The sequence below is a fragment of the Panicum hallii genome, chromosome 3, assembly GCF_002211085.1.
Source record: "Panicum hallii strain FIL2 chromosome 3, PHallii_v3.1, whole genome shotgun sequence".
NCBI classification, from domain to species: Eukaryota; Viridiplantae; Streptophyta; class Magnoliopsida; order Poales; family Poaceae; genus Panicum; species Panicum hallii.
The window spans coordinates 3,342,360-3,368,583 of record NC_038044.1 but is presented as its reverse complement, the minus strand read 5'-3'; the positions used below and the strand labels follow the sequence as shown (position 1 = coordinate 3,368,583).

General features: G+C 45.7%; 4 protein-coding genes and 2 non-coding genes across 17 annotated transcripts; 5 read left to right on the top strand and 1 right to left on the bottom strand.

Moving 5' to 3' along the window:
- Nucleotides 1–2,445: 2,445 nt before the first annotated feature.
- Nucleotides 2,446–2,556, top strand: LOC112888253. Its single transcript, XR_003227790.1, has one exon. It is a non-coding gene; the product is annotated as a small nucleolar RNA Z279/snoR105/snoR108 (small nucleolar RNA).
- Nucleotides 2,557–2,978: 422 nt separating this feature from the next.
- On the bottom strand, nucleotides 2,979–3,050 carry TRNAK-UUU. The gene has a single exon. It is a non-coding gene; the product is annotated as a tRNA-Lys (tRNA).
- A 1,370-nt stretch (nucleotides 3,051–4,420) lies between these two features.
- Nucleotides 4,421–9,580, top strand: LOC112884272 (pentatricopeptide repeat-containing protein At2g46050, mitochondrial-like). Of its 11 annotated transcripts, none has more exons than XM_025949641.1 (5): nucleotides 4,421–6,225; nucleotides 7,175–7,304; nucleotides 7,394–7,468; nucleotides 7,561–7,711; nucleotides 8,796–9,580. In XM_025949641.1, exon 1 carries the CDS (start codon nucleotides 4,580–4,582, stop codon nucleotides 6,137–6,139), a length of 1,560 nt encoding a protein of 519 aa, XP_025805426.1. In that variant the 5' UTR covers nucleotides 4,421–4,579; the 3' UTR covers nucleotides 6,140–6,225; nucleotides 7,175–7,304; nucleotides 7,394–7,468; nucleotides 7,561–7,711; nucleotides 8,796–9,580. The 11 variants fall into 11 exon arrangements, with proteins under 11 accessions (XP_025805426.1, XP_025805428.1, XP_025805431.1 ...); XM_025949643.1 differs by having other exon boundaries at nucleotides 7,171–7,304; XM_025949646.1 differs by lacking the exon at nucleotides 7,175–7,304.
- Nucleotides 9,581–11,010: 1,430 nt separating this feature from the next.
- LOC112887298 (peroxidase 43-like) lies at nucleotides 11,011–13,777 on the top strand. 2 transcript variants are annotated; one of them, XM_025953439.1, is made up of 4 exons: nucleotides 11,011–12,358; nucleotides 12,464–12,649; nucleotides 12,759–12,921; nucleotides 13,006–13,777. In XM_025953439.1, exons 1-4 carry the CDS (start codon nucleotides 12,137–12,139, stop codon nucleotides 13,437–13,439), a joined length of 1,005 nt encoding a protein of 334 aa, XP_025809224.1. In that variant the 5' UTR covers nucleotides 11,011–12,136; the 3' UTR covers nucleotides 13,440–13,777. The 2 variants fall into 2 exon arrangements, with proteins under 2 accessions (XP_025809224.1, XP_025809223.1); XM_025953438.1 differs by having other exon boundaries at nucleotides 12,759–13,777.
- A 2,195-nt stretch (nucleotides 13,778–15,972) lies between these two features.
- LOC112887719 lies at nucleotides 15,973–19,027 on the top strand. The gene is made up of 5 exons (XM_025953975.1): nucleotides 15,973–16,260; nucleotides 16,358–16,862; nucleotides 17,605–17,806; nucleotides 17,960–18,436; nucleotides 18,538–19,027. The coding sequence occupies exons 1-5, from the start codon at nucleotides 15,978–15,980 to the stop codon at nucleotides 18,955–18,957; spliced, it is 1,887 nt and encodes a 628-aa protein (XP_025809760.1). The 5' UTR covers nucleotides 15,973–15,977; the 3' UTR covers nucleotides 18,958–19,027.
- A 4,367-nt stretch (nucleotides 19,028–23,394) lies between these two features.
- Nucleotides 23,395–25,872, top strand: LOC112884487. The gene is made up of 5 exons (XM_025949891.1): nucleotides 23,395–23,668; nucleotides 23,791–24,295; nucleotides 24,576–24,777; nucleotides 24,874–25,347; nucleotides 25,456–25,872. The coding sequence occupies exons 1-5, from the start codon at nucleotides 23,395–23,397 to the stop codon at nucleotides 25,870–25,872; spliced, it is 1,872 nt and encodes a 623-aa protein (XP_025805676.1).
- The last annotated feature ends 352 nt before the right edge of the window (nucleotides 25,873–26,224 follow it).

Below are 26,224 nucleotides of genomic sequence, written 5' to 3'. Positions count from 1 at the left end.
AGATCAAAACGTAAAGCTGCTCACCTTTTTTTTCCTTAATTGAATATGGGGAGGGGACTTAAGCCCCCTCCTTCCCTAAATACAAGAAGCCATGGTTCTACGTAGAAACCCACAGTAGTGCTTGAAAATGTACACACTGCTCAGTATCACTATGTAGAAGGATGAAAAAGAGTGCTCCTATGGTTCTATTGTATTTGCTACAGGCTACAAAAGCACCGCAAAATGGTTACTTAGAGTATGTATGTATATCAGCAATAGTCATTAAAGAAATTATTTCAGCCCTTTCCTGAACACTTTGAGAGTAGCAGTCACTAAAAGCATCTAATCTACAATATACCTCTGCCAAGCATAAAAAATGAAGGATGATTATGTCATTTTTCTTAGTGCTTACAAGCGGTAGCTACTAAAAAATATACAAACCTCCACCACCTCTGGGGAAGGTACGGTCTTTTTGTTTACCATCTTAATAACCAGAAACTCGTGTACTAAATTCTATTCAGAAATGCCTTTAGTTCTCTTTTGAAAATAATGGTGCCATGTTCTGATAAAAAGTTACACGGTTAACAAAATGCAAAATGGTCAGAGCATGCTGAACAACAATTGTATGCCCAAGAGGAAGTTCCCTAATCATTTGGAAAGATGAAAATAGCCTCTACTATGTTGGGCTTGCGATGAAAGGTTCTCACGATGCAAAGACTGTTGCTGTAGACATCAAGTCCATCGTAGATTTGATGGGACCATTTTAATGCTGCGCAATGATAAAGTCATCGAAAAGCAATAGTTTCATAATAACTATACTACTATGGTGTTATCATAAATTTTACCATGGTGTTAGGTCTTTGGCACATCTCTAGTTATTTGAAGATCACTCTTAAAAAAAAGAATTGAGAAGGGGCTCGGTTACAAACAAGGTGAAAACTAAAACGGCCCAACATGACTAACTGGAAGGCTTGAAAAGGATTAGATCAAAATATAAAGCTGGCCACTTTTTTTCCTTGATGCTTATACGGGAAGGGGACTTAAGCCCCCTCCACCCCCCTTCTAAATATAAGAAGTCAGGGTAGTGTTTTGCGTAGAAACCCACAGTAATATTTGAAAATGTACATCGTGGCCAGTATCGCTGTGTAGAAGGCAGAGTCTCCCTGATCGCTTATGAAATAAAAATTCCATTTTCACTTGTTTTTTCATGAATATCCTAAAATAAGCATCAACTTAAGAAATCATGTTAAAAGATCATTTAATGGTGCAGGCAACATACCTCGAACGCGTCTTCATCTCTCCTATCATCACCTATGTATATAGAAAACACTTTTGTTGGGTTGCCTAGCCCAAGGTGCTCAAGGATGTACAAGATAATATTCCCCCTCGTTCTAACGGGTTGGTGGACAGACCTTGAAAACCTTGCGATATGAAAACAGTTTAATATAGGAGCTACACTATTGTACTCCTTTTAGTTAAAAATAGTGACATTTTGGACCTTAGCACTACGCCCAAAAATAAAAATTTTATAGTTTTTGTTGTAATATATTTGTACCGTAGCAAAACTATTTTGATATAAATGTACATGTATCATTTCAAAATCTTCGAATTCAACACGTAAAATGTAAATGTAATAAAAGTTTGGAATGGTTTCACTTTTTTATGACTAGCACCATATGGTTTTGTTATAAACAAGATGAAAAAAAAAGAAACGTCCCAACATAACTAACTGAAAGACTTGAAAACGATCGGACCAAGGCATAACCACATGAAATACATGATTTTGCTTAGTGCTTGAAAATATACATCCTGGTAAAACAAACTATGATAACTGCTTACTATGTCGCCGCTGGTACATGCAGTGGCAGTGGTACTATGTCAACTGTAGTACTAATCTATTACTTAATATGCTCTTTTTTCATATCCCCTTTATTATCATGACGTAACGCCACTTAAAATTAATAAAATTTTTCTTTTCAAAGAATGGTTGCTCGTGTCCCCTGATCTTCAGAAAGGAATGCAAGACCCATCGTGAGAAAGAAGTGATGTAAACGTCAGTAGGAAAACGTGTAATTTCTTTTCGTGATCCTGCTGTGGGTCATATTTCAAATCGTTCGGAATGTTTTCTTCATTTTGATTAAAGAACAAAGTTCTCCAACTGGGGAAATAATCGCATTTACGGCCAATTATCTTTCGTTCAGTGGTAGATGACATTGTGGCCGGGAAGGGCACTTAGCAGGCCGAGTCCAGCTGGGCTGAATGTGGCCCCATCATAACGGGCCTGGCCAGCCCCTGACCCAGCAGCGTGCACTCCCGTTCTCACCAGGCTCAAGGCGCCAGGCGCAGACGCGCAGTGGCGATCTTTTAGTCCCACACCGGCAAGGCACAGCACGCTGCGCCCCAGCGGCGGCTTTAAAAGAGGTCGGGGTGCGGCCATGGAGAGCCATGATCCTTCAGGCAGTCAAAGGGAAATGAGGAGTGGTATAAGCTCGCAATTTATTATGCGAGAGGGGTGCCTGCCCCAACTAAGCCTGTTACGACAACAGGGGCACCCCAATGAATTTACCATCTGATCCCGACTTTAAAACAAAAATACAAAAGTTTCTCCTAGAGTAGGATAGGAGGTCCGTTTTGTAGATGTTCTAGAGTAGAAATCCCTTTTTTGCAAATAATGTTTTCTGTAGGTTGGTAACTTTAGATGCTTATTTTTAGTAGTTTTGTTTTCGTTTATTAGTTTAAACCCTTCAGAAAATGCGTCTCCGGTTACAATATTTTTTTTCTACCTTTGGAAGGATGAGGTTTTTCTATTTGGCTTCTTGTCAAGCAAGTTTACATGAAGCCATGAACTGATGTTCGGGAATGTGAACTTAATCAGCGGTCGTGCCCTCTGAAAGTCCTTAAAAAAGCACACCTGTTATTCAATTTTGAGTTTGCACTTCCTATTACAAATAAGTATGCAGCAGTTCAAAATTTTGTTCAACCAAAAAAAAGACAATGTGCGCCGACCGTGGGGATCGAACCCACGACCACGTGGTTAAAAGCCACGCGCTCTACCACTGAGCTAGGTCGGCTTGGTGAAATATTTGTCTGTTCATACTCTTCATTAAGTAGCAACTGCTTTTCTGTTGACAATAGAGATTCACATGCATGACTACTGGTCCCTGTTTGCGGCAAGGTGTGACATCGCAACTACTGGTCTCTCTAAAACAACTCTATTGCTGTGCTTTTTGTCCTGGCACATACTTAAAACATACTGCCACAGCCAGCTGCCAGCTTTGCTGTGTCGATCCTCTCCAAAACAATATATTCCAGCTGTGTATATGTATATTAGGACAATAATCAACAATGATGATGAATAGCTTAAGCGAGTGGTTACACGTATACATCCTGCACGCCAATCAACGAGATGCATCCACGCCATGCATTGCAGATGGCCATCTTATCTTTAGCAACGGCTTGCTTGTCACTCCAGATCAGGTCTGCAGAGGTTTGTATATATATGTGTGTGTGTGTGTGTACGTAGAGCAACTACTAGCCCTCCACACCGCTACGAACTGCAACAAGCAGCTGCATCGTCATCAGCTAGCTGATCAGCACACATACACATATTCAGCCGCGCGCGCGCCATGGCCGCCACCTCCATCCTGCTGCTAGTCCTCGTCTGCATCGTCGTCCAGCTGAGCTGCGCTGACGCGGCTCTCTTCCTTGCCGCCCGCCTCTTCGGCAACGGCGGAGGGTTTGACCTGCATTTCCCAGGAGCAGCTTCCAGCAAGAGGGCGGTCAACGCCGGGCGCAAGGCAACACTCTCCCGGTACCAACAACTGACGCCAAGGACGATGATGATCCGATCCGATCGAGCATTATATACATAATTTGGCCCTGTTATTTTATTTGCTTCTTCGTTCGACGTTTAATTTGCTTTGCTGTTAACTTGCGTTGTGCGCATCAGCAAGAGCACTGATTTTGTATCCGGTTTTTGTATCTGTGTATGTGCAGTACTACGTGTGTTTGACGTTTTGAATAAGATCCGTCATTGTATTTTCAAAGGATTTTGACTATGAATTGCTTTTAAGTTTATTTAGTGTAAAAAGATACATTGAAATTTGCAAGTTTAGATCTGTGATAAGAAATATTTTTTAATATTATCACCAATTTAATATATTTTAGCAAAATATTCTAGTATAAAATAATGTCAGAGTGAAAAATAAAGCCGTCATACCATTCATTTTAAGAATGAAGATGGAGGGAGTAGACCAGTTTTACAAGCACATATACTATACTACGTATAGTTTTTAAAATCGAGAAAGACTTTGCGATAACATTTTTTCACTCTTCGTGATGGAATTGGATAGGAGTAGCTTTCAAAATGATTTTATAAAGGCTTCTATTACCATGTCCCATAATGAACAGTGTGTCGTGGACTCGTGGTTTCGTACTGCTAGACTACTGGTACATTGTGTCCCTCAAATTGCGTGGCCGCGTCACCGCATCTCGTGCCCGCCGACTCGCCGTCCGGCAATGTGCACGGCGTTTCATGGCCTAGTCACTAGTCCCCAAGGATGAGGCCGCCAGCCTTGAAATGAACTCGAAATGAAATGCAATGCCGCGCGGGCGGAGCGTCCTCGCCCTGCTGTTCCGCGCCACCTCCAGCGCCGTCCGCCGCCACCGCCACCCGTGCGCCTCCCCGCTGGCCCTCCACCCTCTCCTCCTCAAGTCCGGACGCGCCTCGCAGCCCCACATCGCCACGGCCCTCTCCGTCGCGTACGCCGACTCCGGCCACCTCCCCCACGCGCGCAGGGTGTTCGACGAGACGCCGCACAAGGACCTCGTCCTCTGCAACGCCATGGTCGCCTGCTACGCCGCGCACGGGCTCGCGCTCCACGCCTGGTCCCTCTTCGCCTCCATGCGCAGGAGCTGCCCGGACCTCGCCGGGGACGGGTTCACCTTCAGCGCCCTGCTGCGCCCTCCGCGGCAGGTGGGCAATGCTGATGACGCTGAGTTCCTGCTCAGGCGGGGGGCGCTGGCGCACGGCCTCGTGCTCAGGCTGGGCCACCTCGCGGACGTGGTGGTGGCCACCGCGCTGCTCGACATGTACGCCAAGTATGGCCGGGTTGCCGAGGCTCGCCGGGTGTTCAACGCCATGGTTGTCAGGAACGTCGTCTCCTGGAACGCCATCATTGTCTGCTACGGCTGGCATGGTGAAGGCAATAAGGACGCCCTGGAGCTCTTCCGGATGATGGTCAGGGATGGGTGCTGCTGCCCAGATGAGCGCACGCTTGCCAGTGTGCTCAGCTCCTGTGCCAATATGGCAGCAGCGAACGAGGCTACACAAGTTCATGCCTATGCCCAAAAAAGGGGGTTGCAAGGATTTCTGCAGGTTGCGAATGCTCTTATCATGGCGTATGGTAAGAACGGTTTTGTTCAAGAGGTGAAACGGATATTTGCGATGACAGATAACCCGGATATGGTCACATGGTCTTCCATGGTTTCTTCACACGCGTACCTCGGGTATGCCAAGGATGCCATGCATTTGTTTCAGAGAATGCTCCAACAAGGCATACAGCCTGATGGCATTGCCTTCCTTGGAGTTCTTTCTGCCTGCAGTCAAGCTGGGCTCATTGAAGATGGCTTACGCTATTTCCTTATGATGACGAGGAGCTACCTTATCGATCCGAGTCCACAACATCTGGCTTGTCTGGTTGATCTCTTAGGGAGAGCTGGTAGGATTGAAGATGCTTACAATGTTGTAGTCAAACTTTCCAGCGAAAGCAACACTGATATTATTGGAGCTTTCCTTGGTGCTTGCAAGATGCGGGGCAATATCGAGTTGGCAAAGTGGGCTGCTGATAAGCTTCTACGCCTGGAGCCAAGAGAGGCAGTAAATTATCTGCTTATGTCCAACGCATTTGCTGCTGCAGGAGCTTGGAATGAGCTTGCAAAAGTAAGAAGTGCGATGAGGAACAGGTGTGCCAACAAGGTGCCTGGCTGTAGTTGGATAGAGATAGGTGGAACGGTTCGGACATTTGTCTCCAATGATATGGTACTCCATCGATCGATGGAGATGCAACTAATGATGGAGCTTACTATTTCACATGTGCAAAAAGAGTGCACTGAAGACACAATTTTCGAGGATCCAATTCTAATTCAACAATGGCAATGATACTTCTCCAGATATTTGATTTACTAATCTGGGGTCACTTTGGCATCTGCAACAGTCTCAGAGCTTATTAGTGTGACCGTTCTCATGTAAGTGATATATCTTTAGTTTAGTGTATTTGTGCCAACCTATAATAGCACTATTTGAATTGCCGAAACTGCCTTGCTTAGGTGCATAAAAATTAAAAATATGATTGATCTAAATTCAGGAAAGCAGAAAGTATCGCTATGTTTTATATTGTGTCATATTTATGTAGTATTGAAACAAACAATATATAATTATTACAATAAAACAATATGCAATCAATCTTACGTACTCTAGAATATCAAGCTATTAATTTTCATGTTTAAATTCTGTGAAATAATTAATACTGTAGCAAACAGGTGATAGCCCTTGCACTATCTTAGAAAGTGATGTATTTGATTTTCCTTGCGAAAGGTTCCCTGCCATAAATTTCGTTTTCGCTTTTGCCATACTGCAGTTAATTTTAAATTTAGTCATTCTGTTCCATGTTGTATTAAACAGTTGCCATACTTTCAGTTTGCATTTCATAAATTGGTAAGATGCTTACGCCAGGTAGTCAGTCCTTGTGGATTGCTACTTTAGAAAAATAGATATCTAGCCTGATATTTCTCTTCGAAATCTATTTTTTTATTCATGTGTCTTTTATTTGGTAAACAAGGTTTAAGACCTGCAGATTCTTGTTCTGATGTTTTGCTTCTGTACATCCGTTAGTCTGTTACTGATTTCCATTTGCCCCCTGGAGTAATAATTTTGGGTGCTTCTCTCAGGAAGTTGAAGATTATGTTTATACCAATGTTGTTATTTAAGCGAGCTTCTAAGATAATCTCGAGCTACATTTTTTTTATTGTACAATAATGCAGCTCTTTGATTTGAAAAGTTGGTTAAAGCTTTGCAGTCCTGCTGTTGTTGAATAACTATGCCACATGATTATATATGGTACGGTACTTGTTAAGTTTTACACGGTCATGCATTAAGTATACCTTTACTTTTTCTCTTTTCTTTTTTGCAAGAAAGGGATACTGGTGTTGACTTGGAAGCGGGTACAGATCCCATCTTGTTTACCAAAACCAACAGCGCCCTTTAGGATTTCATTCAGTTTTAAAACATTCTGCGCTGATTTTGTGAATCCAAAGGACTACAAGAAGTTAGTACAGGAGGTCCATTTCTTCTCCCTGCACGAAGTCAATGTTTCTTGCCTTTCTTGACTCCGGTATTCAATGTTTTGTCCTTCAGGTACTCACTGAGATGACTGATGTTGGAGTTAACCACAGTGTTGAATGTACAGGCCACATTGACACTAGGTATAATGTAAGTTCTGAAGATACCCACGAATTGCATTGCCAGTTCAGCATGTTTCCTTTTCTGATAGAAGCCGTTAGTGTTTCTCAATCTAAATTCAGGGATAGGGTGTTGCTGTGCCAAGGTTATTGCGATCAAGACTCATCCAATGAACTTATTAAACCAAGAGGACTCTGAAAGGGACTCCCTTGGGAACTACAAACCACCTCCAATCAGCTCTAGGTTGTGGAATTGTACGTGATAGAATCATATGTGAGTTGTACTTGTTTCTATTTGGAGTGAAACCTTGAATAATAACACCTCTTTTGAACAATCAAAGATAAATTTATGTACAATAAAGAGGGACTTTAGTTGTAAAGATATTTCAAAAGATATGATCAGCAACATAGCATCTGAGCTGCTTCCGGGAGGTACTCCCAGATCAGAACAATGTCAGTAAATGAACGTGGCTGACACACTTTTTTACTAACTTATTACATAGTAGTTGGAATCAGAGAAGTTTCATCGCCCAAGGTGTATGCCATTCACATATATTAACAAGCATTTGACCTCATGCTTTAAATGTGGCCCCAATGCAACGTTTGGTACATATACATCAAGTAATTTGTTTCCTTTAAAGATAAAACTGTTCATGTTGAGTCTGTTGATTCCCTCAAACCATCCAAATGAACATTTCAACCATACACCAGGGTTTTATGCTTCTGTAGTTCTGGTGCATGCATCACTTGAGTTTGACTCATCTGATTCTACAGAAGACCTGGCTGCTCTCTGCGTTCCAGCTAGGGCAGGCTCTTACAGGGTAAAGGCTCTGTTTGTTTCAGCTTATGGATTCTCGATTCTGGATTCTGAGAGTCATCTGACTTTTGAATTTCTCAAAATCGAGCCTTTAAAATTGGCCATAAGCTGAAACAAATAGAGCCAAAAAGTCCTTTAGTGGAGAAAGACACATTTGTTTTATACTAAGATTTTCCTGTATTGCTCTGTGGACAAATTATCAATTGTTTTTACTTTGATATATGAAATCTACTCTTAAATAAGGATGACCAAGACGATGTGAATCATATTTTTCCATAAATTATAGTGTTGTTTGGAAGAGTATATTGCTCTATAGCAATGTTTCAGATTTTTTTTTTTGAAAAGAGTACAGTTATCAGTATGAATTTGAACAAAAATCCTAGCTATATGTAATAAAGTCTCTGCTATATAAATATGTCCCAAGTTGGGATAGGCCTTAATTTCTAAACTGCGAAATAGGGAAAATGTCAAAGTTAATCTAAGAAAATGAAATGAAAAGCATTTTCTAACTCTATCTATTTTCTGTTGTTTTCTTGTGCAGAAAAATCCAAAGAGGAAAGACTGCAGAGACCTACTGAGGGTCCTTGCTCGCCAAGGTAACTACTCCCACTACAGCTAATCTTGTCAACATGTTGGACTTATCCTCGAAATCTCCACGAAGCTTGCGTCAGAAGGACTTTGCCCCTCCCCTATATATATAAACAATTCACAGGCAGCTGTGACAAGAACTCACCACATCACAAGAACAACCACAACTAGGAGATACAAAGCAAAAAACGAAGTGTGCTCACGAAGTGAAAGGAGGGATCCATATATCAACATATAAGTTCAAGGATCAAGATGGTCCTGGGCTTGGATTGCTTTGGTTTTATTGCGAGGAAGGCGTCAAAGTCATCTACGCAGAAAGAAGATGGAGACACGATGAAGCAGAAGGAGAACGATGTGGCAAAAGAAGCATCATCCCCAAAGGCTGGTGAGAAGAAGGGGGGTAAGGCTGTGGAGAAGAAGAGCAAGGACACAGGGGCTCCCCTTGTGGTACCTCACTTTCCTCAGCGTTCTACTCCTGGGTTGCTCTAGTTTTGTGTTCAGTCTTTAATTCTCTCTTGGTGTTCTTGCTGAAGCTAAGTAGGCAATTAGAGTGGAAATACATATGGTGAGTTCCAAAGGCAAATTAGTCACGTAATGTGGATAATCAGAACTAGCATGCTGAGTTGTCAGATGGATCATCTTGGGCCAAAACTTGAGTTTGACTAGTGTTTATAGTAGCTCGATAAGAACTCATGTTTAACTCTGTTTCTCTGAATCAATGGATTATATATTCAAACATGAGAACAAGAAGATTGAAGGGTAGCTGGATATATGTCAGTACGTTTGTTTCAGTCAACTCTTATATCTTTCAGAGATATTTGGTTCGTACATAGCATTTCCTGGATTTACTATAGGAAGCTGTAGGCATAATGTCATGATGTCAGTACATAGAATTTGCAGGACTCCATACTTGTAACTGATCTGTGATTTGTACATGGTACATGTTGCTATTATTCTCACAAATTAATGGTCCAAGCCTCTCTATGCATGCATCAAAAGTATATACGGACACACAGCCCCTTGCATTGAAGAGAGTTATTTAGTTGGAGAAAACCACTGGTCTGATATGTAGAACAATTGGTACTCTATAGCAGTTCTTAGTTGTGATCTTCGATCATTTCGGTACATGTCCTTTAGCAACAGATTATTTGGGAGGGCTAATTTGGGCATATGCCCTGTAGAAAGAAATTTAATGGGTAATATTGCGTTTTCTCGTTTCCAATAATAACAGCAACAAATATGCACCGATTTGGGAGATAAATACAGAAACTTCAGGAGTTTATAAATTGATAAAAAAATATACAACAATCCTTGAATATTTCCATCTTGAAAAGATCAATCAAAGATGGGAAAAGTTATAAAGCTGAGGTTGAAAGCTTTATAGACAACTTCAAAGTATAGGTTGAAGGCAGCCAACTCGCCATTAAGAAATATTGAGCTAGACAACTTTCAACAAGATGGCTCAAGCGTTTAAGTAGGCATTGAGAACTATGAACTGGAACCTTTTCAATTACGGGTAGCATTGAACCATGGAGTACAGATGTACATGCTCTTATGCACGTATATACTCGCTACTATGAACGCACATACGCACACCTTGCGCATGTGAATGTGTACAAGTACAAGAGTCTGAAGTGGCATATCTTGAGCCTCGCTGGGATGTGTATGAGACTGGAGTTGCATTAATAAGATGCATGGCGTCAAACCTTCCAACTGTCAAACACTCAAGCTGTGGCTTGGTTCTCGTGGGAAAAAAAAAAGATAAAGAGAATTCAACAAAAAGGAAGCTACATTTTAGATGATTTGTGAAGAGCCCATTCATAAATTTTCTTTAAAAGGTAGACCGTTTGGCCATGCTAGGAGCCATGGTGGTGCATATTAATGTTCACACACCACTGCTAGATCGGCTTGTCTTGTGCCGGACGCCTGGACCATCAGTTGGGTTACAGGGTGGAATTAAAGCTCCAGCTAGAAAAGTCTCCATCCCGGCCAATAAGTTCTGGATCATATTACATGAATCTATAGTTCTATACTAGAATGTGCTTCAAACAGAGGGGTTGGAGAGGGTGCTGCAGGGGGAGAACAGGGGAACGGAGGAGGGCACATTGTACCATGGCCCATGCATGGGGAGGTGGTGTGGGGTGCCATATGCCTGTAGGTGTGGCAACCACACCGATCCATGTGGCGTGCCCTAATTCTATAGTCTAGTTTTAAAGTGAAGCACAGGAGGGCTCATTACCAAAATATCGTTTCAAATTTTATGTTAAAAATCACTAAAAAGGATCGTTGCATACTACAGCTAATGAGCAAAATCTTATTACAGCAGGCCCATCATTGTATCCTGTGTGCATTGAAATCTCCGGTGAATCGAGTGATGGCATCGGCCATAGGCAAGCCGAGACAAAGCTGCCATGGCAGGCGGTGGCGTTGGCTCGCGGTCACGGGGGGTAAAAGGAGCTCGCGAAAGCGACGGCACACGCTGTCCGAAACCGGCAGTAGATAACACGAGCCCGTGGGTTAGTCTCCCCCCTTCCCGGTATGAGCATGCTCGAGCCTGACCGCAGAACGTACGTGCTGGAAAGGCTAGCTGCTGGCGGCAAGCAACCAAAACTACCCGGTTCCAAAGGGGAATTTGTACACAAACAGCAGCTGACATGCATTCTCGAACTTTTTTTTTGTACTGCTGCTCTACCTATATGATCTCGACTTGAAAACAAACGGCCAGCTGCCAAGTCCCAATCACCAGATGGTACGAATTTCAGAAGGAGGTGCGAGTAGCAGTTATGGCCGCCATGAACAGCCAAATCATGCGTGCGCATCAATGGCTAAGCTAAGCTAGCTCCTGGTTTTGGCCTTGCAACTTTTTTTTTTTGGGGTAACGGCAGAGGAGGAGAGTTCCATCAGTGCAAGTTCCTCATCATCTCGTAGCTAGTACAGTATTCCTCTAGCTCATTGATTCTCTTAAAGATCGCCTTTTTCGAGACTGCTCGTTTGCATCGGTCATCAGTCCATGGGAGCCACATGCGAGAGTGAGGCCCCACACCACTTCCCTTCTCCTACTAAACTACGCGCACTTGTTCCATGTCGCTGCCCGAGTGACCCCATCGACAAATCCTGGATCCGCAGCTGGTGCATGTATAAGGACATTCCTCGCTCGCGGCCATTCACCGAATCAGGCACTAGGAGTGGACTCTTTCCGGTCTCTCCTCCCCAGCTTGCCTTGTTCGTTCGTGTCGTGCGAGCCGGCCGGCAGATCAGGTTGCTACTAGGCAGCTCGTCTTCTTGGAATCATCAATGGCCAGCCGCGGCACGGCGTCCGGAGCGGCGGCGATGGCGCTCTTGCTGTCGCTTGGGATCATTGGCGTCGCCCGCGGCCAGCTGCAGGTGGGGTTCTACTCCGACTCCTGCCCGGACGCCGAGGACACGGTCACCGCCGCCGTCCAGGACGCCGCCGCCAGCGACCCCACCATCCTCCCCGCGCTGCTCCGCCTCCAGTTCCACGACTGCTTCGTCAGGGTACGTACCAGCTGATCACCGAGTCCGGCCGGCAGGATACTCCTAGTGCTAGCCTTTTGGCGTTCGCTCACTGGCGACGCCGCGCGCCGGCGAATAATGCGGCAGGGGTGCGACGCGTCGGTGCTGATAAGGAGCGCGAGCAACGACGCCGAGGTGGACAACGGCAAGAACCAGGGCCTGCGCGGCCAGGACGTGGTCGACGCCGCCAAGGCGCAGCTCGAGGACCAGTGCCCCGGCGTCGTCTCCTGCGCCGACATCATCGCCCTCGCCGCGCGCGACGCCGTCGCCATGGTGATCCGCAAATTCAATAACCAAGCCCACGTGCACATACACTTTTGTTGTACTGTATGTGTTTAGCTTACTGACGACACAGCTCACCGCATGCCAATATTAATATCAGACGGGCGGGCCGTCGTTCGACGTGCCGACGGGGCGGCGCGACGGCCTGGCTTCCAACCTCCGCGACGCCGACGTGCTGCCGGACGCCGCCGACTCCATCAGCGTGCTCCGGTCAAGGTTCGCCGCGGCCGGTCTCAACGACCGCGACCTCGTCCTCCTCACAGGTATGTCCCTCGCAATCGCAGTCTTCACATGCGCACGGACGTCAACACAGGCTGAAACAGTTGGTGCGGCAACGCCAACCGCAGCGGCGCACACGGTGGGCACGACGGCGTGCTTCTTCGTGAAGGACCGGCTGTACGGCTTCCCTCTCCCGGGCGGCAGGACGGGGTCGGACCCGTCCATCCCGGCGCCGTTCCTGGCGGAGCTCAAGGCCCGGTGCCCGCGGGGCGACTTCAACACGCGGCTGCCGCTGGACCGCGGCAGCGGGGGCGCCTTCGACGACTCCATCCTCCGCAACATCCGGTCGGGGCTCGCCGTGATCGCCTCCGACGCCGCGCTCGCCGGCAGCAACGCCACCCGCGCGCTCGTCGACGCGTACCTGGGCCCCGCGGCGGGCAGCTTCCAGGGGGACTTCGCCGCCGCCATGGTGAGGATGGGCAGCATCGGCGCCATCACCGGCGACGGCGACGGCGACGGCGGCGAGGTCAGGGACGTCTGCTCCGCCTTCAACACCAACTGATCAAAAGTTCTCATAGAGAGAGAGAGAGATAATTGCTTGTGTGTACATTTGATTTCTTGATGAGTCGATTGGTTTTCGAGAATTTAACCAGAAATTCAAGGGAAATGGTTACTTGAAAAGGAGGGCGCACGGAGGAACTGTGCGGTGGAATTGATTGGGAACTTTTGTTGCAGCGATGCGATGCAAGTACACTGCATGCATGTGAGATGTGATGGTTTATTCGTAGGAGCGGAGCTGTGCTGTGCTGTGCGTGCGTGCACGGGCGTCCTGAAAAAAGATGATGATAAATTGGCGAGCTCGTCCAGCACCAACAGCACCGCGCGCGTCTAGTCAGCAGATTCTGCTGGGGATTTAAAAACTCGGTGGCTGTGTTTTTTTAGCGATTTTGGTCGCTTGTCTTGGTGGGTTTGCAAAGATAGCCATTTTCCGTGATCTGTTTGAATTTTCGTTTTGTGCCGTATTAACGTGGATCCTTGATCTTAGTGGCATCTGTGTGGGCCGTTTGAGACTGGGCCGGATCACTCTGCACTGGAGACCTGGACTGGAGCTGGAGGCCCATGTTTCCTCCAATTCTTCTGCTGCTTCCGCCTACCAAATGGCCCAATTTAGTTCACAAGCTTCCCATTTAGGCTCAATCTAATCTCTAGTGCGACGTGGCATGCCAAGTCATACCAGAGTGTATGTATGTAAAGTTCTGGACACGTTACCAAGTCATTTTCCCTGTCTACTGCACCCACTATTTTTTTTTCTGTATGTTCTACCACATGCGACGACAGGAACGTTGATCTGCAGAAATGTCATGAAAATTCATGAGTCCAGAAATCATATGATGAGCACTGCTGATATCCAAGAATTGGCTGGGTGAGAACACGAATGGCGACCAAGCAATCTGCCGCGCACGCCGAGGAGAGAATCCATGGGCCGTCGTCGGCGTGGCTCACCAAGGGGCTGTCACTCGCTAGCTCTGCATGGCTTCTGGATAATACAAGGAAGGATTTTGACATGTACACTTGCTCGATGGCTCGACGTACGTGTGCAGTACTCGGAAGTGGGCGTAGGGGTAATTTTCCATTTTCTACCGCACGTGATTAATATCTTGAATTCCGGATGCCTCAGTCATACTCGTACGGCGAGCGCTGCTGATACTGACGAGATTAACATCTGATGGTTTTCCAAATTCCAACCGTTCAGTGCATCCGCCAATGCAAGGACTAATTAATTAGGGAGCCAGACACTTGAATTTCGCGGGACTTTGGACGCAAGCCCCCTTGGTCGCCAGCACACACCGCCAACTGAAGAATTTTTCGATTCTTTCCAGAACGCATCAAATGAAGATTACAGGTATTGGTGCTAGTTTGGTACCGTACCGGCAAGAAGGACCAGCGGATTAGAGGTCAAAAGGGAGGGGCGCACGCATTTCTCAGGACTTTGAACGTCTTGTTGCCGCTTGCGTTCTGATCGGACGTACCAAATGAACAGGGCTAGCGCTAGCTACCTGCAGACTTGATCTGACCATGCACGCACGGAGCTTTGTTTGGGACGAGTTCAATTCAACTGTAATGAGTGCAGTGGAGTAGAATCAGAATGGAACATCCAGCAGCTAGCGCTCCTTGCTATTCTCCTTGTTGGAACGGTTCTAACTGGCCGGCGGTGGCGTACACTTCAGCGTCTGGTAGAAAAAAACGAGCTAGTGGGGGAATACCGTGGACATTGGAGAGAAAAGAAAAGGTGTCATGTCTGACTAGAAAAAGTATATTCTTGAGGAAATATGTTATCTTAAATATTCTCCGTAGCAAATAAGGGATTATCTTATCCCATTTCTCTACTGCTAGATGGAGCCATTATATTGCCCACGATGCATCAGGTGGAGTTTTTAGTTTTTTTTTTGCAACACGGGATCCTCGTGATCCTGATCTTCTTTTCTTGTTTATTTTTGCGAGTTGAAATCACGCAATATTAATTTACGCGTAAAAGTCTGACGAAATGTGAACCAGCCCATTGAGTTCGCGCTCTGTATGTACGTACTTTGGCCGGCCGGCCCAGCATGTACATTCAGTAGCACATGACATGCATTCAAACGATTTTGAAAAATACTCGAGTCTGCTCCCAGTCTGAATATCTGAAGCAGCAGCCAATGCACAATGAATGCCCACTGAAACGAGCAAGAATTTGGTCACCACAAGCAAAGCAATTGGCATTGACCCGGCATTATTAGACTAAATCCGCCGCCACTTCATCTCAGCTTCTCCTTCCTCCCTCTTTCCTGTTTCTTCTCTTCTTCCTCCTGTTTTTCAATGTTGATTTCAACCCGCTTGGTGCAGTTAGTGGAATGTCTATATATACACACGTCTCCATGCAGAGCTTCAAGCAACAAAAACACACAACTACAACAAGCTAGCAGCCATTGCCATTCGGGCTTCATCTCGTTGTCTTCACCACTGCCATCGGCATTGACGTAGAGCTAGCCGACGGTTGGTGGTGATCGAGGGTACAATGCCATCTGTGCAAGGTCAGCGAGGAGTCATGGCGCCCCCGGCCATGATGAAGGCGTCGGCAGCGGAGGAGGCGGCCACCAAGGGCATGGCCACCCTGCTGAGCCTTCTCCGTGCCAGCACGTCGGAAGAGAAGATCAGCGCCGTCTCCGCTGCCGGAGCAGGGGACGAGAAGGTGGAGTGGCTCCGGTCGCAGCTGATCGGCAAGGACGTCGAGTTCGACACGCCGTTCGGCCGCCGCGTTCTCACGTACGCCGACCAGACGGCGTCCGGCCGGGGCCTCCGGTACATCGAGGACTACATCGTCAACGAGGTCCTCCCCTTCTACGGTGAGCACACTGCACACATGAGGGCTGCCATTCCTGCTTCATGCTCACAACGGGACACCTTGTGACACGTGGTTCCATCCATGACTTGTGTATGCAGGGAACACGCACACGGAGGACAGCCACGTCGGGAGCAAGACGACGCGGCTGGTGCACAAGGCGGCGCGCTACGTGAAGCGCTGCATGGGCGCCGGCCCCGGCGACGCGCTGCTCTTCTGCGGCGCCGGCACCACGGCGGCCATCAAGCGCCTGCAGGAGTTCATGGGCGTCGCCGTGCCGTCCGTCGATCTGCGCGAGCGCCTCGCCGCGCAGCTGCGGACGGAGGAACGGTGGGTGGTCTTCGTGGGGCCGTACGAGCACCACTCCAACCTGCTCTCGTGGCGGCGGAGCCTCGCCGAGGTCGTCGAGATCGGCGTCGACGCCGACGGGCTCGTGGACGTGGCCGCGCTCCGCCGCGCGCTCGCCTCGCCGGAGTACGCGGACCGGCCCATGCTGGGCTCCTTCTCGGCGTGCAGCAACGTCACCGGCGTCATGACGGACACGCGCCAGCTCGCGCGCGTCCTGCACGAGAACGGCGCGTTCGCGTGCTTCGACTTCGCCGCGAGGTGAGACACACGACCGGCAGAATAATAAATTGAAGGAAGCAATGCATCATAGTACTTGACATCCATGAGAGCGACAGGAAATATCGTTCTCAACTTCGTTGAATATGCATGCATGACAAGCTAGGATGGATGTGGAATTCTATTTTTGGGCAGATTTGTGATCATCCAAAACTTTCTTTCGATTAAGTCAAGCGTCGAATCACCAAAATTGCATAGTTGGTCGAGAAAAACTTCTATCTATAACAACCATTACAAATTCAGAGAAAAACTAAAAATTGGGAATGCTATTATGTTTTATTACCCTATAAATTTTCAATATTCCCGTATGCTGATACTCAGTTTATAAAACAGACACGATGTCAGAGTTTATTATTGTACATGAGCGTACATGAGATTAGACAAACCTTTTTGTCAAAAAGATAAATCTGAGGCATAGGTAAAAAGAAGATGATGTTTGCATATCAGACACGATTTCTCAACAGAATATCTTGTATATATTAGTCTGACGCATCGGTGCATCTAGGTCTATCTCTGCACTCTGCATTGAATGGGAGTCGTACGTGTGACAGCACACGGACTGCCAGTCTGATGCAAGTAATATAAATATTTCACGTTAAGTATGAACCGGAACTACACATGTTGACTTGCTCTAGTGCTCCGTGTCCTGTTTCCGTGTTGAAGCTAAGTAAACTGAATCGCTTGCGCCGTTGTTATTTTCTAACTGGTGTCTTTATATATGCAGTGGACCATACGTGAAGATTGACATGAAATCTGGTGAAATGGACGGCTACGATGCGGTCTTCTTGAGCCCACACAAATTTGTTGGTGGACCAGGCACACCAGGCATCCTTCTGATGAACAAAGCATTGTACCGGCTGAACTCCCAGCCTCCATCAACTTGCGGCGGTGGCACCGTGGCCTATGTCAATGGCTTCAATGAGAAGGTGAGCAGTCTGCAGTTACACTAGCCCAGCGACATGATGGATGGCAAATACTACTATGGTGACATCCTTTTTTCCTGAAAGAAACCTCCATTGCATGGTCACATGCATCATCTATCATACCTGAACATGTTCATATGGTTTTGTGATAAGCAGGATACATTGTACTACGATGACGTCGAGGAGCGGGAGGATGCCGGCACGCCGCCGATCATCCAAAAGATCCGTGCATCGCTCGCGTTTTGGGTCAAGGAGTACATTGGGTATGACACGATGAGCATCCGAGAGCGAGTCTACGCGGAGATGGCAATGAAAAGGCTTGCCAGCAACCCAAACGTAAGGGTTCTCGGCAACACAAACGCGGAACGCCTACCGATCTTCTCCTTCCTCATCTACCCTCCGGTGCCCAGTTCGCTGCTTGATGTGCCCTATGGGCCTGGTTGCCGTAGTCCTTCATCAGGTGATCTGACGCGCAAGCGTCTCCCTCTCCATGGACGCTTTGTCACAAGGCTCCTTAACGATCTTTTCGGCATCCAAGCAAGGGGAGGCTGCGCGTGCGCAGGCCCCTATGGCCACACACTGCTCAACATCGATAACGAGCTCTCCCTTCGCATCCGGTCCATGATTCTTAAGGTACAATTCAAGTGTGCTAGGTTTAATGCATCATACTATAATTTTGTGAGGTCATATAATGTATACTAAATACTAATAATGTCACTGCTCACAATTTTCAGGGTTACAATGGACTGAAGCCAGGGTGGACTAGGCTGAGTTTTTCTTACTACCTGTCCAAGGAGGAGTTCAGATTCATCCTCGCCGCCATTGAGTTCATCGCGTCTTATGGCCACTGGTTCCTCCCACTTTACAAATTTGACTGGAACACCGGTGACTGGACATTCCGTAAGCAGGCAATCAAGTACCAAATCATGAAGGAGGAGCTGGATCTTACCACTGGTGTTGATCTCCTGGCTGAAAATGTGCAGACAAAGATTGCAGATGAACTGGAGAAGAAACAGGGGGTTGATCAGAAGAAGTTTGAGGGCTACTTAGACAACGCCAAGAAGATTGCACTCTCCTTACCAGATATCAGTCATCAGGTTGCTGCTAGTGTTCCAAAAGGAGTTGACCGTGACTTGGTCCTTTTTCATATATAGAAAATCAGACTGATTAGACTTATTGTGGTTATAACAACGTAACAAGCAACAGCTTTCAGAGCTCTGAGTTCGACAAAAGAAAATCATGAGTTTGTGGAAGTTGTATTAGCCGAACAATTAGTGTTAACTAAGTTGTAAATCTTTGAGAAAATAAACACGAGTAGGAAATGGATCCCAAATCTTGAGTCATGATTTTCCATACATGTGTCTTCCTTTTATTTGTTTATTATGCTGTCTTCTTCCTGTACCTAATCGATGTGGGAAGTCAAGTGCTGACATGAAACAGTACAAGACAGCAGAGTATTTTCCTTAGTTTAATCAACACCATGATACATTGAGGATTGTGGAATATTTTCCTTAGTTTAATCAACACTCATGATACATTGAGGATACTAGAATATTTTCCTTAGTTTAATCAACACCATGATACATTCAGGTAAAGAGCTACGCACATGACTAATTTAGTTTGCTCATTTTCAATAATTTATGTGACTTACTTCCTTGCATACAGAATTACTAGTATGATGAAAAGCATGCTTCAATATTCATATAAGTACATAAAAACGATAATCACGTGGAAGAAAAAAAATGAACTCTCGAGACCTGTGTACAATATTCATTCAAGTTAACAAGATATTAAGATCTGCGGAAAGTCAAAAGCAAACTATATAGTACTGCTGCTAGTCTGCGACAAATGGCACAACCAACTAATGCCTTCCCTGAACAAGTAACTAACCACCATACCTATCCATTCTGAATCTGCAATCAAGAATGTAGCCACTAATATTTAGTGACATGGAGTACGTGAAGATGATATTTAGCCACGTGGGTACAAGTGCGATGTGGACTTTAATGTCATGGCCAATTTGTGCCTGTTGTCTCCTGTGTAATGCAGAAAGCAATTTTTTTAAGAACAGAGAAATTAGTACCATATTCTTCCTTGCTAATATGTGTGACCAAGTGAGAGCTCTGATGTCCTCCCCTGATATGCATTTAATTTTTTTACAATTTTTTGACATCTAAATTCTGATTCTTAAAAATTAATTATGCCTTTCATGGTTGTCTTTAGCCACATACGAGATACCAAGCGTCTGTTTGCTTGGGCTGCAACTTTGAAGCTTTTCTAAAAAGCTGGGGCTGGTTTTTTCTTCTGAAAACTAATAATAGCTTTTAGACAATGCTTTTAGCTTTCTAGGCTCAAAAGGCTAAAAAAGCTTAGAAAATTGAGCTTTTCAGCTTTCCATATAAACTCAGCTTTTATGAGCTTGTGGCTTTCTGGAAATTGCGCGAGAAGTTCACTGTTTGTTTTGAGCTTCTGGCTTTTCACGCTGAAAAGCTACGTAAAAGCTCAAACAAAGAGACCCTAATTATCCCAGACGGCTTTTTACCTGAATGAGATAATCAGCTTATCTCTGATGAAGAATCTTTGATTGCTCAAAAACTATCTAAGATGTGGTCTTTTAGAGATGAAAGTTGTGCAGTTCATACTGTCTCAGCTAAATAAGACTACCCGCTAATAAAAACCCCCACTAGTGGTACCATTTGCTAAAAGTGAAGAAAAATAAAGCTTCTATCATCCAAAAAAACCATTAGCTAAAATGGCATGCTTTCTCCACAGAAGAAGTTTATTTTGTTCCCCTTTTCTATAATTCTTAGAAGTTTCTCCATTGCATAAAAATGTAGGTTGATCAAAAGCATGCATGCCCTAACATTGATAGAAAGAGCACACAAATCATAATCCCGTGGATTCCAAAGCGCACACTGAAGCCTCTAGACAGCAGAATTTTATTTTCCTACTTTATTTCTATAAATTGATGAGCTAGATCAGTCATGCATATATATTTTCCTACGTTCTAGCGCTGCTGAAATTGACCGATGAAATCAAAACATATATGGATTCCAAGCGGTTTGGTTAATCCTTGGCTGCTAGAACGTTGGTTAGCATGCAAAAACTAGCAGCGGTGACAAAGGTTTTGGCTGGGCCGCTGCAGGGAGGAGATCGTCTGTGTTTGACTGACTCGCTGACCTCCATCCCAGTTGATCTTGGGTCAGCTTGGACTTGGACCCCATCCCCGGCCATGCATGCAAGCTTCTTTAATTTGTCAACTCGAAATTAACCTAATTGTTGGTTCTAGATCCTAAATCACTAATTCGTCGCTCTACTGTAGGTCAATACTGCCTCCATCTAGTAAGAACAAGAAAGACTCATTTCTATAATTAAATTGATAATGCCTTTTAATTTTGTTTGCAGGGTGTAAAAAAGCAATTCACGTTTGAGCCTCCTAGGTATATATAAGCAGACCAGACAAAGATTACAGTATGGTAATATTATAGATAGCAGTTTTCACCCTTTCTAAAATTTGCATGTCGAGATATATAGTTTGTTATCAGAAATTCAGAATACTACCTTGACTTTCGTGCTTCCTAGGTATGGACTGGAAGTCTGGAACCAAAGCTCCTAGCTCCGCTCATTGCTTCACGACTTGAGCGTAGAATGATCAGCATGTCGGTGCATGTGTCGATCCATTCCATCGAATTGAACGTCAAAAAGGACGCAGCAATTTTCTCACGACTCTGAACGTTTGCTGCTGAACATATCAACTGACATAAGTCGAGTACGGCAGCGACAATGCATGTCGCTCTGGTGTTTTATCAACAATTTGCTTATGTAGGTTCAGAGTCCTTTTGCGAGGAACTACAAAAGGAATTTCTTTACAACAAAGATGTGAATTATGGACGAGTTCTCAATTCCACTGTAAACGGACTAGGTCATTAGAGTAGAAATAAAGCATAGCGGACTTCTTTTCCCTTAAAACGTTACTAATTGGCCGGCGCGCGTTGGAGTGCACTTTTAGATGGCGTGCGGTAGAAAAATGAGCTAGTGGAGTAGAACGGGCAGTAACATGTCTACCTCTGTGAAATATAATAGGTCAACGCAAAAAAAAAGATTGATTATCTTATTAAAATGTTGTCTATGTCAGAAAAGAATACCAATAAGTGAAAGATTGTGACTTATTTAGCTAGGGATTGAAGAAAAGCTTCTCTAGATTTTTAAGTTAGTATACGTCGTCTCTGATCTCTCATCTCTATCACCGATCTATAGCATGAGGGCGCCCTAGCTAGCCTGCTGCTAGAAGTAGTACAGTTCGATTTTTTTTTGAGTGATGCGCTCTATTTTTCTCCTTGCTTGCCCCCATAAGATAAGATCCATAATTTTAATGCGAGATTATAGTTTGGAAAATTTGGGCTGCAAAGGGAAATGAATGCATTTTTAAAATACAAAGTACTAAATCACATGAAATGCGTTATTGAAAGTAAGCAACCACATGACAATGACATACATGTACACGACACACGTTTCTGAAGACTTCCAAACATGACACGTATCCCCAACCTAAAAGATGACGTAAGTTGAATTCTTGCCACAAGTACGAATTTGACTAAAAACCAGGATTTGACAAATGGCTAACGCGGGATCTTTCCTTACGGCCGTACTCTGACATTTTTTTTTTGAGTTGAAATCGTGTTATGTTATTTACGCGTACGTAGGTGGCATGCGTATCCCATCAGGTTCGTGATGTGAACGTGCGTTGCCCGGCCATGTACATTCCTCAGCTCATGCAAAACACTTTGAATGATTTGGGGAAAAATGTGTTTCTTAATTCCAAGTCCAATCTGATGCAATAAGGTCTAGGATCAAGTAACCACCACAATGGATCTCCACTGAAATTAATGAATGAACATTTGGTCACCACAAGCAAGCAAAGACCTTGACCATTCATTAAATGATGTTGTGCCAGTTTAGTTCATTTATCTCTCTAAGTTAATTGCGTGAAATTGCTTTCTACTACTTCTGTCTTAAAATGCAGGAACTTTAGACTAGCTCAAAGTCGAAACATATTTTCGATCATCTTTAACTAATAATATCTCCAAAAATAATTACTTTTACATAGAAAATATTACATGTTACGATAGTTCGTTTCATTATAAATAAACTAATATTATTTTATATGTTGTCAATTTTTAATTTTTTTGCTATCTATAGTTAAAGTATAAAAGGTTTGACTTGGAGAAAATCTAAAAATAGCTATATTCCGAGACGAAGGTAGATGAAGGTAGTAGTTTATTTTATCAAAATTTTGGATCGGCTTAACGATCAAAGTAGTTATGACTTGCATCCTAATTAAACCACTCATCAACTACGTACTACTTCGTTCTTCCGCATTCCCATTTCCTCTTCCCTCTCTTCTTCCTTTTTTGAACTCGTGTGCAGTGCAATCCAATGGCCATATATACGTGTGCCCATGCAAGGCCTTGAAGCCACACACAAGTAACATGTCATTGCCATTGTCTACGTTGACAGCACAGCAGCGAGCCCGAGCCTTAACGTTTCCTACGGAGGGCAGAATGCCATCTGAGCAAGCAGCCGCGGTGCCCATGGCGAAGGCATCGCCAGCGGAGGACACCAATGGCATGGCCACCCGGCTGAGCCTTCTCCGTGTCAACACCTTGGAGGAAAAGGGCCGCGTCACGGCCGCCGGAGCAGGGGACGAGAAGGTGGAGTGGCTCCGGTCGCAGCTGGTCGGCAAGGACGTCGAGTTCGACACGCCGTTCGGCCGCCGCGTGCTGACCTACGCCGACCAGACGGCGTCTGGCCGGAGCCTCCGGTACATCGAGGACTACATCGTTAACGAGGTCCTCCCCTTCTACGGTGAGCACGCTCGCACGAGAGTTGCCATTCTTGCTTACAAGTCTAACACTTCTTTTCTTGCCAACAAAAACACCAAGCAGTTCCATGACACGTACGTGGTTCCATCCATGACTTGTGTGCAGGGAACACGCACACGGAGGACAGCCACGTCGGGAGCAAGACGACGCGTCTGGTGCACAAGGCGGCGCGCTACGTGAAGCGCTGCATGGGCGCCGGAGGCGGCGACGCGCTGCTCTTCTGCGGCGCTGGCACCACGGCGGCCATCAAGCGCCTGCAGGAGGTCATAGGCGTGGCGTCGCCGTCGGCGGAGCTTCGCGGCCGCCTTCAGGCGCAGCTGCGGACGGAGGAGCGGTGGGTGGTCTTCGTGGGGCCGTACGAGCACCACTCCAACCTGCTCTCGTGGCGGCGGAGCCTCGCCGAGGTCGTTGAGATCGGCGTCGACGCCGACGGTCTCCTCGACGTGGCCGCGCTCCAACGCGCGCTCGCCTCGCCGGAGTACTCGCGCCGGCCCATGCTGGGCTCCTTCTCGGCGTGCAGCAACGTCACCGGCGTCATGACGGACACGCGCGAGCTCGCGCGCGTCCTGCACGAGCATGGCGCGTTCGCGTGCTTCGACTTCGCCGCGAGGTGAGAGAAACCATCGGAATAACAAAACAAGCAATGCATCCACAATCTTAATGAAACTGACAGAATATTACTCTCATTTTTGAGCTTGGTCAGATTTGCGGTTTTCTTGAATTCTCTTCAGATTACGTGAACCATCTTCATTTTTCTTTCTTCATTGATTGATATCTTTTAATGTCACTTTCACTGTCATTCAAAATTGCATATTTGCTTTTTATTAAAAAAACTCATTAAATATAACTGTGATCTTATATGCATCAGCTCTAACTGCGCGTTTCTGCAGTGGCCCATATGTGAAAATTGACATGAAGTCTGGCGAAATTGACGGCTACGATGCAGTCTTCTTGAGCCCCCATAAGTTCGTCGGTGGCCCCGGCACGCCAGGCATCCTTCTGATGAACAAAGCACTGTACCGGCTCAATTCCCAGCCTCCTTCAACGTGCGGTGGCGGCACGGTGGCCTACGTCAATGGTTTCAGTGAAGAGGTGAGCCCTTGACAGCAGCAATGGCTACAGCTACTTGTACATCACTTCATGCATCTCTCAAACTTTATCAATTTTCTGTGCATGCATGGTATGTAGGATACATTGTACTACGATGACGTCGAGGAGCGGGAGGATGCCGGCACGCCGCCGATCATCCAAAAGATCCGTGCATCGCTCGCGTTTTGGGTCAAGGAGTACATTGGGTATGACACGATGAGCATCCGAGAGCGAGTCTACGCGGAGATGGCAATGAAAAGGCTTGCCAGCAACCCAAACGTAAGGGTTCTCGGCAACACAAACGCGGAACGCCTACCGATCTTCTCCTTCCTCATCTACCCTCCGGTGCCCAATTCAGAGTTTGAGATGGCCGATGAGCCGGTTTGCAACAGTCCCTACAGGGATGTGAGGCGCAAGCGTCTCCCTCTCCATGGGCGTTTTGTCACAAGGTTGCTGAATGATCTCTTTGGCATCCAAGCGAGGGGGGGCTGCGCGTGCGCAGGCCCCTATGGCCACACACTGCTTGGAATAGAGAATGAGCTCTCCCTTCGCATCCGGTCCGCCATTCTTGAGGTATGGTTGAGTTGTCCCAGGATTAATGCACACTAGCTACCTAATTGTCCGGTAACTAACACTGTATCTGGTAATATTAGTGATGTTAACTTCAACATTTTTTTTCAGGGGTACAGTGGACTGAAGCCAGGATGGACTAGGCTGGGTTTTTCTTACTACCTGTCCAACGAGGAGTTTAGATTCATACTTGCTGCCATTGAGTTCGTCGCCTCACATGGCCACCGCTTCCTCCCTCTCTACAAATTTGACTGGATAACCGGTGACTGGACATTCAGGAAGCAGGCAGTTAAGTACCACATCATGAAGGAAGAACTGGCGCTTGGTACTGCCCATGATCAGGAGGCTGAAAAGGGCCAGCCAAAGATTGCAGATAAATTGGTGAAGAAACATGGGTCAAGTCATAAGAATTTTGAGAGCTACTTAGAGAGTGCTAAGAAAATTGCACTCTCCTTGCCTGATATCAGTCAGCAGGTTGTCAGTGTTCCAAAAGGAGTAGACCCTGACTTGGTCCTTTTTCATATATAGGAAACTTAGTATGGTTTTATAACAATAAACAACATCTTGGCATAGCATCTGATTCCGCTAAGAATTTTTTATAAGACAGTCGAGAGTTGTAGTGGTCAAACTTAGTATGTTGTAGATTTTTCAGTAAATAAATATGTGCAGGAAATACATCCCAAATTATCTGTCATGACAATGCTATTTTTCAGACATGTTACTCACTAGATTTTCAGAAGTCATATGTGTATATATTTTTACTGTAACTAAAAGAGTTATCGAAATTAGAGGCGAATAGAATGTTGCGCCAGGCACCTAAATTAGAAAACGTGGCAGGTGTTCTGCCTATTTCATTAAGTAAAAAGCAAGTGTTAGAATA

Excerpts from the sequence above, each read along its gene's own strand:
- LOC112887719 (XM_025953975.1), top strand. The coding sequence starts at position 15,978 with ATGATGAAGGCGTCGGCAGCGGAGGAGGCGGCCACCAAGGGCATGGCC. Across the intron at positions 16,863-17,604 it reads TGCTTCGACTTCGCCGCGAG|TGGACCATACGTGAAGATTG; the intron begins GTGAGACACACG and ends TTATATATGCAG. Across the intron at positions 18,437-18,537 it reads TCCGGTCCATGATTCTTAAG|GGTTACAATGGACTGAAGCC; the intron begins GTACAATTCAAG and ends CACAATTTTCAG.
- LOC112887298 (XM_025953438.1), top strand. The coding sequence starts at position 12,137 with ATGGCCAGCCGCGGCACGGCGTCCGGAGCGGCGGCGATGGCGCTCTTG. Across the intron at positions 12,359-12,463 it reads TCCACGACTGCTTCGTCAGG|GGGTGCGACGCGTCGGTGCT; the intron begins GTACGTACCAGC and ends ATAATGCGGCAG. Across the intron at positions 12,650-12,758 it reads CGCGCGACGCCGTCGCCATG|ACGGGCGGGCCGTCGTTCGA; the intron begins GTGATCCGCAAA and ends TATTAATATCAG.
- LOC112884487 (XM_025949891.1), top strand. The coding sequence starts at position 23,395 with ATGGCGAAGGCATCGCCAGCGGAGGACACCAATGGCATGGCCACCCGG. Across the intron at positions 23,669-23,790 it reads CGAGGTCCTCCCCTTCTACG|GGAACACGCACACGGAGGAC; the intron begins GTGAGCACGCTC and ends ACTTGTGTGCAG. Across the intron at positions 24,296-24,575 it reads TGCTTCGACTTCGCCGCGAG|TGGCCCATATGTGAAAATTG; the intron begins GTGAGAGAAACC and ends GCGTTTCTGCAG.
- LOC112884272 (XM_025949649.1), top strand. The coding sequence starts at position 4,580 with ATGCCGCGCGGGCGGAGCGTCCTCGCCCTGCTGTTCCGCGCCACCTCC.